The sequence below is a fragment of the Apodemus sylvaticus genome, chromosome 14 (genome assembly GCF_947179515.1).
Source record: "Apodemus sylvaticus chromosome 14, mApoSyl1.1, whole genome shotgun sequence".
Lineage (NCBI taxonomy): Eukaryota > Metazoa > Chordata > Mammalia > Rodentia > Muridae > Apodemus > Apodemus sylvaticus.
Window position 1 is genome coordinate 26851084 of NC_067485.1, and position 18008 is coordinate 26869091.

An 18008-nucleotide genomic window follows, 5' to 3' on the forward strand; every position below is an offset into this window, starting at 1 on the left:
GATGAAGACCTTGTGATTCCTCAAGCTATTGTTTTTACTTAACATCTAAAAGCCACTCAATAACATCTCTATCTTCCAAGCATTGAAAGAGAAGGCCTAGTCTAGGTAGTTAGATATGTTACCTCTATTCTTATGCCTTTTTCTAGAAATTAGTTCCCTGTCCACAGGTGGATGTAAAAGAGTCTAGGAGATGTATCCATGGAGCCAAGTGTCATACTGAAATTGGAACTCTGCTGCTAAAGAAGAAGGTAGAGTAAATACTGGAGTAAATTGGCAGATTTTCTTCTAGGTCCATCTGGCTATTATCTTTATTTTATAAACAAGGGGGAAAGTATATTTTGGCTCATGATATCAGAGATTTATGTCCATGGTTATGATTTGTATTGCCTTGAGCTTGGGCTACTATAGTACATCATTGTGAGAGAATGTGGCACGGACTCAGTGGGGCAGAGAAGCAGATGGAGGGAAGGAAGGGAGATGAAGGAAAGGGAAAAGGAGGAGAATGAAGAAGGGGAAGAGAGAGATGAGATAGATAGATAGATAGCTCGATAGATAGATGGATAGATGGATAGGTGGATGGATAGAACAAATGCCTGATCACCACAGTTAAGGTACCTACAACTTACCAAAGTAACAATAACACTAAAATCCTACTGGGTAGAACATGTTTCTTTGGGTTATATGACCAGAGAGGAGTTACAAGAGCACAGACAATTCAAAGCTATCTGCCTCTCTGAAAAGTTCAGACCAACATAGATGACAAGTCATGAAAATTCCATCTCTGGAGCTCCTGGCAGTATGTGCAGGCAGATTCACAGGTTGGAGATCATCCTCCAGGGAGCTCTGCCTAGTAGGGAGTGTCTTCTCTCCAGCAATTGTTCTTGTAAACTTGGGCTGGGACATTGTGATTCCTGTCAGTTTCAGGAACTTCCTGAGACTTGAGAGATACTTCCTAAGTTTCATTAATCTTCTTTCTCCCTCCAGGAGGGACTATTTGAATTTGGAACAAATTGCTACCCAATTCAGAAATAGGTAAATATGTTCTTCAGGTAATAGTACATATTGCCAGAAATCATTAACCAAAAGAATATATATATATATATATATATATATATATATATTTACTATATAACTTGAGTCACTGTAGTACTTTTGAATTTCTGTGAGCTATCTTAATAAAATGAGAAAAAAGTAATTTAACTTTGAAAACATCTTAAACTAACATAGTCAAAATAGTATACTATCAACCCACAATCAATGTAAAATGTCCAGTATTTTGTTTTTTTTCCCCCTTTGGCAAAAGAGTATGAGTATAATTTAAGATCTCACCACTAGCAAGTCCCCATTTTAAATTCTCTGGGAATCGTTCATGGACTGAACATCTCTCTCAGTGAGATAAGAATGGGCATGGGAAGCAATAATTTTCGTGAGTGATAGTTGGCTGATTCTGGAAAACAGAAAAGCTATAACCCAAAGTTAAGCCAGGTGGAAGCAACCAAAGATGAAAAGGGTTTTATGGGGAAATCCAGGAAATGTTTAGCATCTGCACCAATCTAGTCAGACAGTGAAATAGAGAGGGGTTTACCATGTCTGCCCTGGAACATAGCCAACTTAGGAAAAGTACATTTGATGCATTGCTCCCCCACTTTGGGAGAGCCTCTAAAAATTCAATTGCAAATGAGATGTACGATTTTATGGTCTGTGAACAAGGAAGAATATTTTAAATATGCGAATTTAGAAACTGCCAGATAGCATAGAACACAAAGTTCCTTTTTAAACAACTTTAAGAACATTTAGACCGTCTGCCAATGCTATTACTTAGACAAGGAGAAGAGTCATACATTCCCCCCATGAGACTGTTGTAATTAGCACAAATTATCATCTGACGAGTACATATCAGCACACTTGCCCCTTAAAGATGCATCTTAAAGGAAACCATTGTAAATGATGGCAGAATTCCAATGCTACATATTTACATGGTCTATCTTGAGCATATATACAATTATTAGATTAAAACTAGTGTCTGAGAAAGTCTAGAAGAGAGATTTTGTAAAAAATAAACTTTATATAAGAAGATATTAAATTTATTGTGACCTGAACCAAGAAACAGTAAAAGAGCCATGAGTAAGTATGCACCTGCTGCGGTAGTTTGAAGGAGACTGGCCCCCAGAGGTTCATATGTTCAAATAATTGATGTGTCATTGATGGAACTGTTTGACAGGGATTAGGAGGTATGACCTTCTTGGAGAAGGTATGTCACTGTGGGTAGACTTTGAGGTTTCAAAAGCTCATTCTAGTTAGCGTGCTTTAGTTTCTAGTTAGCTTACTTTACTTCATTGTCTAGACTCAAGATGTAAGCTCTCAGCTCCTGCTCCAGTGCCATGCCTGCTTGCCTGCTTGCCTGCTTCCAGGCTCCCCACTATGATGGTCATGGACTCTAACCCTCTGGAACCATAACCCCCAAATGAAATGCTTTTTTTATAAGTTGTCTTGGTCATGGTGTTTTGTCATAGCAATAGCAAGTAACTAAAACATCTGCCTTTAGAAACAGATGGAATGGACAGCTCCCGGATAGTCCGCTAGGAGTTTAGAAGAGTTTGGATGTCCTCCTTATTTACTTGTGCATCCCATTGTGAAGACATCCTCACAAGCTTCCTACTAAGATCTTCTCAAGGAAAGCTACTGTGTGTTATGAAATATGTCCTAGGTTCATATTAGGCATTTTGGTGTGGTGTGACTGGTAAGTAAATCAGGGTAGAAGGTGCCATTCAGACCCTCCTGCCTGCTCTCTGCCTTTGCATATCAACTTCCAGGGAAAACTAATTTCATATTCTTTCAGTGACTATTGGCCTTTCCTTTATAGGCAGTTAGCAAATGTATTAGTCTACCATTGAATTTCCAGAGAAATGTACATTCATCATTTGAGGTTGCCTGTTTTCAGCATTGCTTTCCTCTTCCCTGTGCCCATTGCTGTTCAGGTCCCAGCATCCATATCCATCATCCTCTTTGCTCAGTGCCGGTGATGTACCAGCCTGATGACAACTAGAGTTCTGTGGAAGAGAGGCTGAGAATTCCAGATGTTGGCAAAGAGAGAGGTAGAGAAAGCACAGTTGCTTATAATTTCAAAGAGAGCAAGGTATTGGCACAGGTTCCTAAGGCAGTGAAGTCCATATATTTACCATTATGAATATATAACATGGTGACACTAAAAAAAAGTAGTTAATGACTATTTTAATGGCAGGAAAATGAAATCTGGGCCAGGTACAGGAGAGGGCCATATAAGGAGTTTAGACAGGAAGAGGCAGTAAGAAGTAGGGAGAGAGTCCATAGCAGGCAGTTCAGCTAATGTGAGTGAAGGCATTGTAAATGGCACATTTTATTTATTTTTTCCATTTCTTTTCATACTTCAGTTTCACTCAGACTATTGTAAGGGGAAGAGAGAAAAGCTAAGAAAACTTAGCTAACTTTAGAAAACAGCTAAACTTACTTTGGTGAATAACAGGCAGATAAAACTATTCTATTTGTTAAAAAGCAGCTCCTGGGATGCAAACAAAACCCTCCCCATTCTGTTCTCTCTCCCAGATATCCAGGATGACAGCATTCCCATGATCCTCTGCTGTACATCTCAGGGTGGCATCTCCCTCAGAGGCAGTTGGGCTGTCAGAGTACTCAAGTGAGCATGTTAACACTAGAGTTCCTTAATGGTGAACAACACCAATGATTCCCCACTGATTTTTGATGGAAGGATTTCATGAACTCAGAGAACTAATGGTGTCATTGAAGAGAAACCAACCTGTCTGCAGGGTTAGGAAGTCTGAAGTACCGTGACTGTCATGGTGGTACAGTTGTAGTCCAATAGAGCTTTCCCCTCTATGATGACTGATTATAATGTGCATTCTCTCCATGCTCCAGGGAGAGCTCTCCTTTGGGCCTGCCTAGGCTACATTCCTGCATCCTGGATTTATGACAGAGGATGGGAGTAGGTTCTTTGAAGCCTTCCTGGCTTCTGCAATGGTAGTCAGGCCTCTGGAGTTATTATGCCTGCACAAGACAGTGACCTGGAAAGATGCCTCAGCAGCAGTCAAGAGTAGCACCTGCTTTTCTGGAGAAGGTGACTTCAGTTACCAGCACCCACATGATGACATTTCTTTTTGTAACTACAGTTCCAGGAGATTTAATGGCCTCTTCTAACTTCCATAGGCATGGCATTCAGGTAGTGCTGAGTGCTACTACCCATGCAGGCAAAACACCCATAAATTAAAAAAGCATAAGAAAACTATAAATGATGGGAACAAGAAATTATAATGTAATTGGTGACATGAGGCCAACGCAAGACAAAGGTGAAAAAAAATTAATGAACTAATTGAGAATTTGGTTAGTATCCACTACAGTTCGTATGTCCAGAATTATCTGTTGAACCCATCTCACTATTGATGGAAATAAACTGTAGTAGAAGAGGAAATGATTTAGGCATACATCATCTTGGACATTATTTCTGGACAGTTTTGTTTAAAATTATGGATATTACTAAATTTCCTTCTACATCTCTTTATTTTGATCTCATTCACTGAAGACATTTATTGGATATTTTCTAGTTTCCAGGCATTATCCCATGTTTATGAACAGATAAGAGGAAGTAGATTTATAGGACTTCCATGATTCCCAGACATACTCCAGCAGCAAAATCAGACTGGGAATGGTGGAGTTTAGAACTGGCTAATTCCAGTTAATTGAACAGTGTCCCAAAGCAAAGGCTGTGTTTTCTTACATAAGGTGTTTATAAGTATTTTATGAATAACATTACTTGAATCGCGTACTCCAGAAGCAGGAGACAAACAAGAAAAAGTGTTAGCACGTGTGTGTGTGTGTGTGTGTGTGTGTGTGTGCATGCATTTGCATGTGTGTGTACATGCATGTGTGTGTCTGTACATGTATGTTATCATCATAACACAATATTGAGAATACATAATCTGAATATGATGGGTTGTTGTCAAAATATACGCTTGCTAAAAATATCACATGAAATTATAATCAAGGGACAGAGAAATACATCAGAAAGGAAAGCTGCTTGTTGATATCTGGTAATGTGAGCTCTATTCCTGGGTTCTGTATGGTGAAAGGAGAGAACTGACTTTCTCCATCAAAATATTCAAATGAGACACAAAATACAATTTTAACAGAGTCATGCAATAAAGATCATAAAATAATCTCATATTTAGAGTTGGGTCCCATTCTTGATATATTTTATAAAATATATGTACATAGTCCAAAATGTGAGCACATCTGAAATCTAAAACATGTTGATTGGGGGGGGGCACTGAGCCTACAATCTAACGTGTGCTAGGCAATTGCTGTGCCACTGAGTTGTGTCCCCAACCCAAGCACTTTGTGGATAAAAGCGACACAGTTGGTACGATTGATCCCAGGCAAGTTGATTAAGTTAAGCCTTGAGTTAGGACTGAGTGTGTCTAAATATCTGTGGGCTAGGGTGGCCTACTGTGAACAGAGATTTCAAATGGAAGAGCAAATGAGCTAGAAAAATAGGTTTTCATAAATCAACGACATGATTTGGCATCTAGGCAATTGGACAAGAATTGCTTTTTTAAAAAAGAAAAACAATTTTCTCTAGATACTGGGTGAATTCCTCGGAAATATTTCTTGACCACTGGAGTAAAAAGTTGTGTGTCATGATGGAATTCTACATTGAATTCAGCCTTCCCTTCCAGGGAACAACACTGTGCTCCCTAGGAAAGACTGTTAAAAGGGTCAGGCATGTGACATGACCCGGTGTTAGTGTCTCAGAGCCTGAAACGAGGATTTTAGGATTCTAGTTCTGTGATTTCCAAAATGCTGTGTCTACTGCTCATGTCCTATGGTCTCATCTCAGGCACTTATTCCTGGATGTTAGCGAGAGATTCCTGACCAGATTGTTGCCAGCATTCTTGTTGGCCCTCTACTGACCTAGATGACAGGCACATCTCTTCTCTTGGCACTATTATGGAACATGCATGGAAAAGGCATGAGTTCAAGACTTGACCAAACCAAAGCAGATACTAGACAGAACATGGCTTGACCCAGAAAGGGATAGTAGCTGGCATCAGTGTTGAAAGTCACAGAAGTCCTGAGAGCTAGCATGGCTACGGCTTTAGAAACATCAGGAAGTGATTTCTTCTGTGTCTGTGTGTGTGTGTGTGTGTGTGTGTGTGTGTGTGTGTTTGTGTGCGTGCGCGCTTAAATTTCATGTGCACAGGTTTTTTTTCTGAATATATATTGGTATAAGGGTCTCTCATATGTCCTCAAATAGGAGTAAAAGACAGTTGTGCACTGTCATGTAGGTGCCTGGAATTGAACCCGGGTCCTCTGGAAGACAAGCCAGTGCTCCCAACTGCTGAGCCATCTCTCCAGCCCCTCATTTATGTGGCTTTATAAAGATGTTTCATGATGTGGTTTCATGATGGATGTGTGGTCACTCGATTTGATTTGATGTTGTAGGGTGTCAACAGTAGGCAGAAAGGCAGAGGCCACATTGTAAGGACAGTAAATGGTAGGCACACCACAGAAGAGGGACACAGTGAGTGCTGGAAATCTGTCACTGAAGATCTTTCCAGGAAAAGTGAGGGGTCTCTTGAATGAAGGGCAGAAGAGCTGTAATGTTTGAGTGTTACAGAATCCTGGGTTACAGTTTTAGGATTTTCATCCTCAATTTGTCTTCATTTCCACAGGAATATGAATATGATTATATGCACGTGTATATACACACACATACACACACATACACACACACATACACACACACATACACACACACACACACACACATACACACACACGAGGCAAAACATCTCCCCTGCAGTGCACATAACCTGGGTGATTTCAGAAGTGATTTTGTATAAAATGGTTTACATTGTTCTCATTTATAGCTGTTTTCCCTAAAGATGGAGGGCAGATATTGTGTAAAAATTATAGAACGTGTAAATATATATATATATATATATATATATATTTGCTTCAGGACATTTCAACTCTTATTAAGAAAAAAGAAATATATAGGAAAATCATTTGCTTTAGGTTTATTGAACTGACCTGAATTTGTGTCTTTAGAAACCATTTAGTTCCTAAGTGATTTTAATCTTTTTCATTGATTTAGAGAACTAAAAATAAACACTCAGGAAAGCACCCTTCTCACTGAAACATAGAAATGTTTTATGTAGATATTTGACAGACAGGATGACATATTCTAATGATGTAGATAAACCCAGTTTTTACAGAGATGATATTTACATCAATATCTGATAAGTTTATGTAAACAATTTAAGTGTCCTTTTCTTTTTTGGGGTACTTTAAAAAAATGAATCACAGAATTCTAGAAAAATTTCCAATTGGAAAAATTACTTTAGTCAAGTATTGGAATTTTGGGAATGTCAATAAAATAGCAAAACTTTAATTTATTTTCTCCTCAAAAGACACTGCTTATCTATAGAGACTCACACAGACTTGCCCAAGAAAAAAAAAGGGTCTGTTGTGATTGTGTGTGAGTGTGTTCAGACCTGCGTATGTCTGTATCCAACTGCACTTGCCTCTGTGTACAGTTATGAGGACCAGAAGGAAAGGTTTGCTTTTTTCCTCAACCTCACTCCACTTTAGCTTTTCAGTCAGAGTCAGTCTTGGGGCTTTCATTTTCAGCTATGGGGCTGATCAGCGAGCCCTCAGGATCTGCCTATCTCTATCCTCACAGACACATGTTAGTATCTAAGGGCTGAACTCAAGCCCTCCCTGTAAAGCAAGCAGTTTCCTCACTCAGCCCCCTTTTCAGCTTGTTTTCTATTTCTTTTTCTTTTTCAGATTTATTCATATAGTTTATGTATTTGAGTATGCTGTCTTCATGTAAGCCAGAGGAGAGAATCAGATCTCATTACAATAGTTGTGAGCCACCATATGGTTGCTGGGAATTGAACTCGGGACCTCTGGAAGAGCAGCCAGTGCTCTTAACCACTGAATCATCTCTCCAGCCCTTCTAGTTCTACTGTTTTGGGTGTGACACTTGAAACCTACCTGGCAAGCAAGGGTTCCCTATACATTTTCTTCAAGCTAATGCTAAGGAAACACCAAGAAAACATTTTGTATAAACTCTGTCAGAGACTGTTGGCTAAAGACAGAATATTTTAAGACTTATTTCAGTGGTCAGGTATATACTACAATATCCAGTTTAGTGGTGATGGATGAATTCACTGAGTTATGCACCAGTGAAATATCTGTCTCTTTAATACAGAAATGTGAACCTAAGAATCAATCCACAGATGGTGAAAAAGACCTTAGGGATTTTCACAAAAACAGAGATTCTGGAATGCAGACCATAGAGATCCAGGGTGTGCCCGACGCAAGCTCAGCTGTGTGGCATGAACAGAACCAGAAAAATATCACTTTTTCTGATGTACTAGTGATGCAATAGCAAACTCTTTGGAGTGGGACAGGTTGCCAAATAATTTAGCTACATTTCTTGAACTGTTTGGTGACATTTTTTAAATGTTTGTTTAACCAAATACAAATTATTTCATGCCAATGCAATTCTGTATGAATCTTTATTAGGTCTGAGCTTTAACTAGAGTTCAATAGCTATACTTCCATTTTAGGAAACCAGTACAAACACGTTTTATAATCTTAGTTTTCACCAGAAATTATGTCTTCGCCTCCAAACAATTTCATTGGGAATTACTTTGGGCTATGTTTTATCACAGGTTAAAAGGAATTTAACAGAAAATAAAATTTCTTAACCTCCATGTGACAGATTGATCAGAAGTCCTATAAAAGGTAGAAAGTCCCAGTCATTTTACTTCACAAGATAAAAAAAGCTTACCCACAAGTTGCCAGATTTGTTAGCAATGAGTTATTAATTTTTGACTAAGCTAAATCTAGTGATTCATTATATAAACTGTTTTCATATTGAAGTAAGCTTCCATTGACAAAAAAAAAATTAATCCCAATGAGGCCTTAAGTGTAATGCACAAACATAAGTATTGCCAGAGCTCTGGGATGGACAGACCGTCCATTTAATGAATGTGTAACCAGAAGGGGGAGGGCTGTGGTTGATGTCTGAGGACAGGTAGCATTTCAGAATCTGAGGGGCAATATGTCATAAAAGAATGCTACCAAGCCTCAGATTTTGTCGAAAGAACAGTTTATTTGATAAGACTTTCGAAGGTCTTTTATATGTATGGGAATAAGGTATACTTAAATGTAACCTTTGAATCACCACAGTTACTTACACACAGGAAGCTCCATCCTGTTTTGCCACTAGGAACTTAGGGACGCAATTCAGTTCTACGGAGGACTGCAGGTCCAGTGAGCACAGGATGCTTTTCCTGCCTTGGGGGACTCACAACAGAGCCCTGCAGCAATTATGCACTTCACAGCACTCTAGTGGTTTAGCCGTTAGAGAGGGCCTTGGGGGGAAGGAAGAATATGGCTCAATTAATTAGAACCTGTTAGCAAACTCCAACTATTACCCTATTTAGCTTTTCCAATCACTGATAGATGAAATACCCACAAGGTTTGGAAAGGAAGTGAGACTGAGCAGTCAGGGAAGCTGATTTGTCTAACAGGACACTAGCGCCTTGTGTGCAGTCTCAGATGCTGCAGTGCTGGCTGCCATCAGACTTGCACCGCAGACTGCACCCTCTGGTTATCACCTCATTAACTGAATAGTTTTCTCTTCCCCAAAGCTCTTGCAATGAATGCTGCATGAATTACATTTAAGGCTTCATTAGGGTAAATTTTTTCATCACTTAATTTAATATAAAACAATGTATATAATGAACGTTTTCATAATTTAGCTTGTTCAGAAGGAAGAAAGTGGAAAAACTTGTCTTACCTTTGTAGTCTCTGAAGAAGGTTAATAATCGTGGTGACTATGGATGAACTAATATGAAACACTAATATTTATAAATCAATTATGAAGGCTTATGTGGCGCTTTGATTACAGTCACTGCTTCCCTAGCTGTTCGCCACAGCCCTGTATACTCTAGACTTGGGCTCTTTAGCAGTTAATAGCTCCTGATAATCATCCAGGCATCAATACTTCATTCAAGTAATATCTTTCTTGTTCCAACAGCATTTTTTGAAAAACCTACAATCTTTTCATGGCACAGAATCATATTGTGTTCCAATCATTATAATTATATGAAATAAACTTCTCAGTAACTTTTTCAGTTATTCTCAGATATTCCTTTGTGCTGACTAGTTTTAGTCAACTTGATACAAGCTGAAGTCACCAGGAGGAAGGAGACTCAATTGAGCAAACCTGAAGGACATTTTATTAATTAGTGATTGGTGGGGGAAGGCCCAGCCAATGGCAGGTGGTGCCATCCCTGGGCAGGTGACCCTGGGATGTTTAAGAAAACAGACTGAGTAAGCCGTGACGGGCAAGCCAGTAAGCAGCACCCCTCCATGGCCTCTGCATCAGGTCCTGCCGTTTCAGTGCCTGTGTTGAATTCCTTCAATAACTAAATGGAAGTGTAAGCCAAATAAACAAATCCTCTCCTCTCCAAATTGCTTTGGACATGATATTTCATCCTAGCAATACCAACCGTAAGACACTCTTCTTTTCACCTTAAGTACTTTTATGAAGGGTGTTGGGTAGCCATATTGATGACTGATGTTTGTTATTAGCTTTGTATCTGGTTCCTGGAATTTTTGCTTGCCATGTAGTGTGGTCAGGACTTGATTTTAAAAGATCTAATTTTAGTTTACTAAGTAATCGTCTTTTGGGTGGTGAGGAGGGTTAGTGCAGAGTGCAGAACTAAGGTGTGTGAGGCCCTGGGTTCCATTCCCTGTGCTGAAAAGAAAAAATAAATGGAGGCCAAGGGGGAGAGAGAGAGAGAGAGAGAGAGAGAGAGAGAGAGACAGAGAGAGAGACAGAGAGACAGAGAGACAGAGAGACAGACAGAGAGAGATGCTCAAAGGAGAAATAGGGGAGGAAGAGCCTCTTATTGTGTTACCTTTCATTTAAAAGGCTGTGTACACCAGGCTTATGCAGACTATGAGTGGGTTTATGATGATAGAATTTGATGGACCTCCAGCCACCCTCTTTTGTTCTGTTGCCACCTAATTTCCACAGTCATATTTCACAGATTTAGTTAACTTGTCCAGCCCCATGGAAATTTAGCTCTAAGATCTTTGTATGAGATTTTCAAAATGAAGAAGGGTGATGAAAAAATATAGTCTCAAATATTTTCAGAAAGCCTGGAGGAGTCAAATTAAACTTTGGTTTTTAACATTTGAGAGGGTGTTCTAATTCGTAAAAATGTTGCTATGTGGCTATAATCACAGAACATAAAGTCTTTAGTTACATAGTTACAGACAGCCTTGTTTGTATTGAGTTTATGGTATATTATAGAAATAGAGTGGCTGGTGGTAAAAAAAAAAAAGCAAACTAAAACAGGTGGATTTATAGGAAAAGTATCAGAGTAAACTCAATAACAACCCCAAGCCTCTCCCCCTCCCCTGACACACATGTGCACACAGACACAGGCCCATGCACAAACACAGTAGTAGCAGACTGTTGCTTCTGAGTTTCCTTTCTTTGGAAGTCATGAAGCTCATGAGAAAGGAACTGACTGCATCACTGAGTCAAGGCACAAGCCATCCTCTGCTGGGTCATTTCCCTCTTGTTCTTACAGCTCCCAAGGAACTGCTTGGGTGCACACAGGATGGCTTCCTGAGCAAAGTTCACGTGTGGCATAGTTTTAGAGCTCTGATTATGCTCTGTGATGCTCTGAGTTAAATGATAGGAAAATCCGATCCTAGAGGAAGGGCAGAAGGCCAGGGTGAATGCTTTCCTCCCCTCGTTCAGAAAAACAACACTAGAAATATTCTTACTGATGTTGATTCTCAATCAGGAGAATGGAAGGGATGCCAGGATATGAGGGGTGATTTTACATATCATATACAATTGCCTCAATATGCATGAGCATGCCTACACACATACGGGGGGGGGGGGGGCTTGTCCTCTCCTTCATCAGGGTATCACAGAGAGTTAACTACCAGCCGCATAAAAAGCCTATTGTATTTGTATTGCTAAGTGCCCTACTTTGAATTTCTCAGTGGGTCTCTTAATTTCCCTGTGAGATGATTTAGTTATATCCAAAAGCATATTGTGAATGATGAGGACGTGTTGAGGAATAATTCATCTTATTAGTAACCTAGCTCCTGGAAATATTCACCTGATCCTAAAACTGCCCCACTTGATAAAATCCTGATACTGTCCAGCGAAACACTGGCGATGGGCTCTAGAACTAAGCCAAAGCAGGATTCCATGAGCCACACTAGTCAGTCAGTCCCTGTACCACGTTAAAACTTTTGACTTGCTAGGTAAACAAAGAGTTTAAATGGCAGGGAGTGACCATTTTAATACTGGACAGTTTGTTCTTATTTGATTTGAAGATTGACTTAAATTATAGAAAGGAGCTGGTAAGCACTCAATAGGCATTGAAGGTGTGAGGAATTGGACAAACATCACATATCAAAACAGATGGATATCACACACATGAAGAAGTTTGGCTTCCATGGCTTACTCTGCTAAATTAAAATTCTCGGTGCCCCCGAAATCCTGAGGTTTCTAGGAAAATGTGCTGACCATACATGTATGCTTTTGTGCTGTTTGTTTTTGACCAGGCTTCCCTTTCCTTGTACTCTTGACCTGGCTGTTTCTAATTGTAAACTTCCTTCAGGTGCCTGTTCTCCAGGAAGGCCAGCCCTACCAGCAGGCTGTGTCTAGCAGGCTGTGTCCAGCAGGCAAGACCCCTGGGGCTTTGTCTTAAAGACAATATTTCAATATCATACAAAAGCATACTAAGAGGACCAATTCTAAGCGTGTAAGAATAACCTCTTATTATGGGCGAGACAGTTCATATGTCTTTACTTCCATGACTCTCCACGTGATATTCCACAATGGGAATTCCTAAGGTTGTTACTGTATATAATTCACATTTACCCACCCACCTGGACCACTGCAGGAGCAAGCCATGAGACAGAAACGTGATTCTTAATCATGTAAGGGATCCTCAAGTGATCAGGAAGCAGCAGCCTGCCACCCCATAAGTGCAGGCTTCTGTCATGCGCAGCTGAGCAGAGCCCATCACCTCACATGGAAGGAGGAAGATGGAAATGGCTGGAGGGCTCAGCACCAATACCGCCATCCCACAACTGCTGAGGGAGTTTGTCGGAACTTCCCAGATTACATCCAAAGATGTCGAGTCTTGGGTCCAACATACCATTATGCTTCCATGTGAACCTTTACAATCCTTCTGTAGGCATTCAAATCTTCTCTAGAGCAGTTATATCTTATATGACATAGACACTGCATAAACGATTGCTAGAGTTTATTTCAATAGGAAGAAAAAGAAAAGAAAAGAAGCCCTGGACATATTGAGTAAGCATGAACTTGTTTTTCAAATTTCTTCCATCCTTCTTCCCTCCCTCCTTCCCTCCCTCCGTACCTCTCTTCCTTCCTTCCTTCCTTCCTTCCTTCCTTCCTTCCTTCCTTCCTTCCTTCCTTCTTTCCTTCCTTCCTTCCTTCCTTCTTTCCTTCCTTCCTTTTAAGATTTTGGTTGAATATGCAGGTGTATAAGTCACAGACACAGACACTGTCTGGTCACTCTTACAGACTATTGGCTGAAAATGATTTAATTTTGTTTGATTTATGAAGGCCTTGAATAACTTGTGATTGTAAACTCACTGCTTGTGTTTATAGGCTAAGATCTTGAGTTTTGTAAAATGGGGAAGCAGCTATGTGATGGGTCTCAGTAGAGGACTGCATTGGGGAAGCAATGTGGAACAGAACGTGCCACACACTGTGCTTTGAGAGAGCTGAGTTGTTTTAATGGCAGTTAGAAGACGTGGCTTCCCAGTGTTCTTCGGGTTGAGAAAACCAAATGAGTGAGCAAAATAACCAACAAATTTGCCATCACAGTCAAAAACGTAGGGAAAAAGCACCAGCAACAAATCTCTAAGCTTTATCCTAGTAATTGTTAATGGATAAATAAGCAAAATTGGAGCACATTAATTTGTCATCTTTATTGGGACCACATAGTAATGCAAAATTTTCTGCTCTTGTACTTATGTCAATAAAGCAAACTGTGACTGATGGTCAAAAACAAACAAACAAAACCAAAAGCAAAAACAAGCAAACAAGCAAAGTGCTGCTTTAGAAACAGAAATGCAATTGGGGCCCATATCAGAACTTCCTTTTGCCTTGAGAACAAAGACAAACGCACCATGTTGTGTTCCAGCATCCCTGGGACTTATTCTCCGTTCTCTCCAACACTGAAAGCATACTGTCAGTGCTACAATTCCTATCCTGCCTTGCCTATGGCTTCCACTGTGATGGAGGCATCTGGAATTCTTCTCAGGGCTACTAAGTAACAACTACTAGCAGCAGACATGTGTGTGGCAAGCATGAGACTTGATCTGGAAATATGACAATGTGTAAATGTATCCTGTTCTATATTACGGTCAAGGTTGATGCTTCAGTGACTATTGAGGACTGAGTAAGTGGGGAACAGACAGTGATAAATTTAGAGGCATGGTGATAAACTTATTGGTGTATGCTGAATAAAATTTCTGGATAAATTATTTTTACTCCCTTTCACATCACTCAAATTGACATAAAATATATGTATACAGGTATCTATTTTCTACCTTCCTTCTTTCCCTCCCTCCCTCCCTCTCTCCTTCCTTCCTTCCTTCCTTCCTTCCTTCCTTCCTTCCTTCCTTCCTTCCTTCCATCTTTGTTCTTTTATTCCCTGTGATGTATGTATATGCACATGTGTGTGTGTGTGTGTGTGCGTGCACTGTGCATGCACATACATAAACCTGTGCACACATGAACAGAGGTCACAGGTCAATGTTGAGCATCTTCTTCAATCACTCTCTACTTCAGTTTTTCTAACGGGGTTTCTCATGGACCCTGAAGATCAACACTTTACCTGATTTCCGGAAGGCTCCTCCTTCTGGAAACTTCCTTCCGGAGGCTTCCCTGGTGCTGGGATATAAGCAGATGCTGCCCAGCTTGCACACGGCTGCTGAGATCCAAGCTCTGCTCCTCATGTTTGTGAAGCTACTGAGCCACCTCCCCAGAACCCACTTTTTCTTTTGTTTTTTTTTCTTATTATTATTCCTTCCCTTCTGCTTTCTCTTCTTCCTTCTTTTAATTTTCTCCTTTCTCTTTCTACCTGGAACTTGGGCTAGTTCTCATAAATAAAACAAGACTAAGTTTGTCTTAAACATCGGTACACAACATGATATGTGTATTAAGACATAAGCCCATAAATAAAGTCACCAGAGTCTATGCTGTCTCATTCCTCTCCAGTTACACCCATTTCTTGGGTATATATATAACAGGGGTTAGCTTGATTTTTTCCCCTCTTTTTAATTATTACTGTCTAAGTTTCCATTTGATAATTTTTTCATTAACTTTTTGGCAACTGAAAGTCAGCAGGAACTTATTTCTTGAATCACTTCTTCTGACCTTCTACAAAACGATAATTACAAAAAAAGGAGAGAGGCCTAGAAAACTTGTAAAAAATTAAGCTTATAAAGTAGCTAAAACGATACCTTCATGCTGGTGTTGATTTCAAAATTAACATTTGGTTCATGTGCTTCTAAAATAATCACTGACCCTTACCTTGTGGACTTTCCACAGGAAATGAATACAGCAGAAATTACTTTGACCCGCAGGAGGAGGAGGAAATAAACTCAAGGCAGCGCCGGATGGAGGTCAGCAGACGGGGTGAGCTAGAATTAAGTATGTAATTTTTGTGTCAGAATATTCTCTTCCATTCATGAAAATGAGGTGGCAAAGTTCACACGTGCGGTTCCAGTTTCGTTCCACAGCTTACAATTTAAATGGTAGGTTTCAGTCTCACACAACATGCTGGGCGGAGGATGAAGAGGTGAGCTCTCAAGGACAGCTAGCCTGTGGCAGGAAAGATGCAGGATCGGATTTCAGCTGCTGCTTGGTGCGTGGCCAGGTGCTGTTCTGAGACTGTTGCGATGTGTCCCGGGGACAGTGGCACTTTGCAAATGCTTCTCTGCTCCTGGAATTTACAAGAAGCATTCTGCACTCGAGCATGTGCAGCCAGCACACTGTCTGTCCTCCTCACGTTCCTGCAGCCAGTGCACAGAGACAAGCATGTCAGCAATTCGTTCTTCTGTGGGTGTTTCCAAGATTAATTTCTCAATGTAACAAATAACGGAGTTTTATTTTTTTATTCATTTTATTTCACTATCCCTCCTCCTCAGTTTGTGCACATTCTTTCCTGTCTCCAAATAGTATGAAATATGTGACGTTTTTGTCTTTCTCTTTACTATCTTTATTTGTTCTTCTCTTTAGAACTGTTTGGCTTTCCTCATAGTCTCCTCCTACCTTTCCTACACCCCCTCTGTGTATGTGTGCATGTGTCTGTGTGAGTATATGTGTGTCTCTGTGTATATGTATGTGGGTGTATGAGTACATATATATGTGTGTATGTATGTGTGTATTTAAGTGTGTGTATATGTGTGTATACATGTGTGTATTTTTGTGTATGTGTATGTCCATGTATGTGTGTATCACTATGTGTCTGTATATATGAGTGTATGCATGTGTGTCTGTCTGTATATTTGTGTGTATGAGTGTGTGTGCATGTGTGTTTGCATGTATATGTGTGTGAGAGTTTGTGCATGTGTGTAGATGTGTATATATGTGTGTGTATGAGTGTGTGTGTATATGTGTGTCTCTGTATATGTGTGTATATGTATATATATGTGTCTCTATCTGAATATGTGTGTATATATATATATGTATATATATGTGTGTGTGTGTGTGTGTATATGTATGTGTGTATGTATGTGCCAGTGTGTATGTATATGTGTGTGTATGAGTATTGTATGCATGTTTTCATTGTGCTGATCATTTTTTGTCAGCTTGACAAAATCTAGAGTCACTTGGAGAAGGGATATCAGTTGACAATTTTCCTCTATCAGATCAGCCTGTGGGCTTGTCTATGGATAAATCTCTTGATTAATAACTGACATGACAGGGTCAAGTCCACAGTGGGCTGTGCCACCCCTCAACAGGGAGGACATTTTGGGCTAAGAATGCGATCTGGATAAGCCCCGGGAACAGACCAGTAAGCAGGGTTCCTCCGTGGCCTCCACTTCAGTTTGGCCTCCATGTTCTGGTTTTGATTTTTTGCAAAGATGGATGGTGATGTGGAAATGTAAGCCAGGTAAACTCTTCTCAAGTTGATTTTGGTCAATGATTATCACAGCAACAGAAAGCAAACCACTCCCTCCCCAGTCAGACACAGATGTATAGATTCAGCAAAGAGAGATAGCATGTGATGCATGTCTTTCAAAGGCTGGCTTATTTTGCTTATCATAATCATCATTAATTCCATTCATTCTTGTAAGTTTGAATCTGGTTGGGGTTATTTAAATATAAATAATATAAATGTAAAATTATTCCCTAGGAAAGCACCAGGACAGAGAAGTAGGAGGGGGTTGATAGGAGAATGGGCGGAGGGAAGAGGGTTTAGGGAACTTATGGGGAAGGAGGAACTGGGAAAGGGAAAATCATTTGGAATGTAAACATAGAATATAGAAAATAAAAATAAAAAATTATTCCCTAGGTCCTTACCACTGGGAAGACAATTTATAAAGCACTCTAAGGTTTATGTGGGGATAATGACAGTCACTGCTCTTTCTTAGAGTCAGGCTCAATCCAGAGGACATAAACTACAATTGTGTACTGGATATCAAGTGTGTATCTCTTAGTGGAAGTCTGGGCTAAATTCTTACCTATCACAAGGTTCAAATACAAAACAAAGGTTATTTGACAAAGCAGTTCTCAGCGAAGCAGATTTGTCTTTCATGATGCAGAAATCACTGATGCCATCAAAACACACAATGTCAAGATGAGGGCTGGGAACAGGAGACAGTTTTTCACCTGTCTCTCAAGTGTCAGTGTGGTG

At 39.9% G+C, this 18008-nt stretch overlaps 1 protein-coding gene across 1 annotated transcript in view; it reads left to right on the forward strand.

The window, feature by feature from the left end:
- Positions 1-18008, forward strand: part of LOC127664524 (uncharacterized) — a 288099-nt gene that overhangs the window by 6301 nt on the left and 263790 nt on the right. The window contains 1 exon segment of the mRNA XM_052156600.1: positions 15698-15784. Coding sequence (XP_052012560.1) covers positions 15698-15784 — 87 coding nt within the window.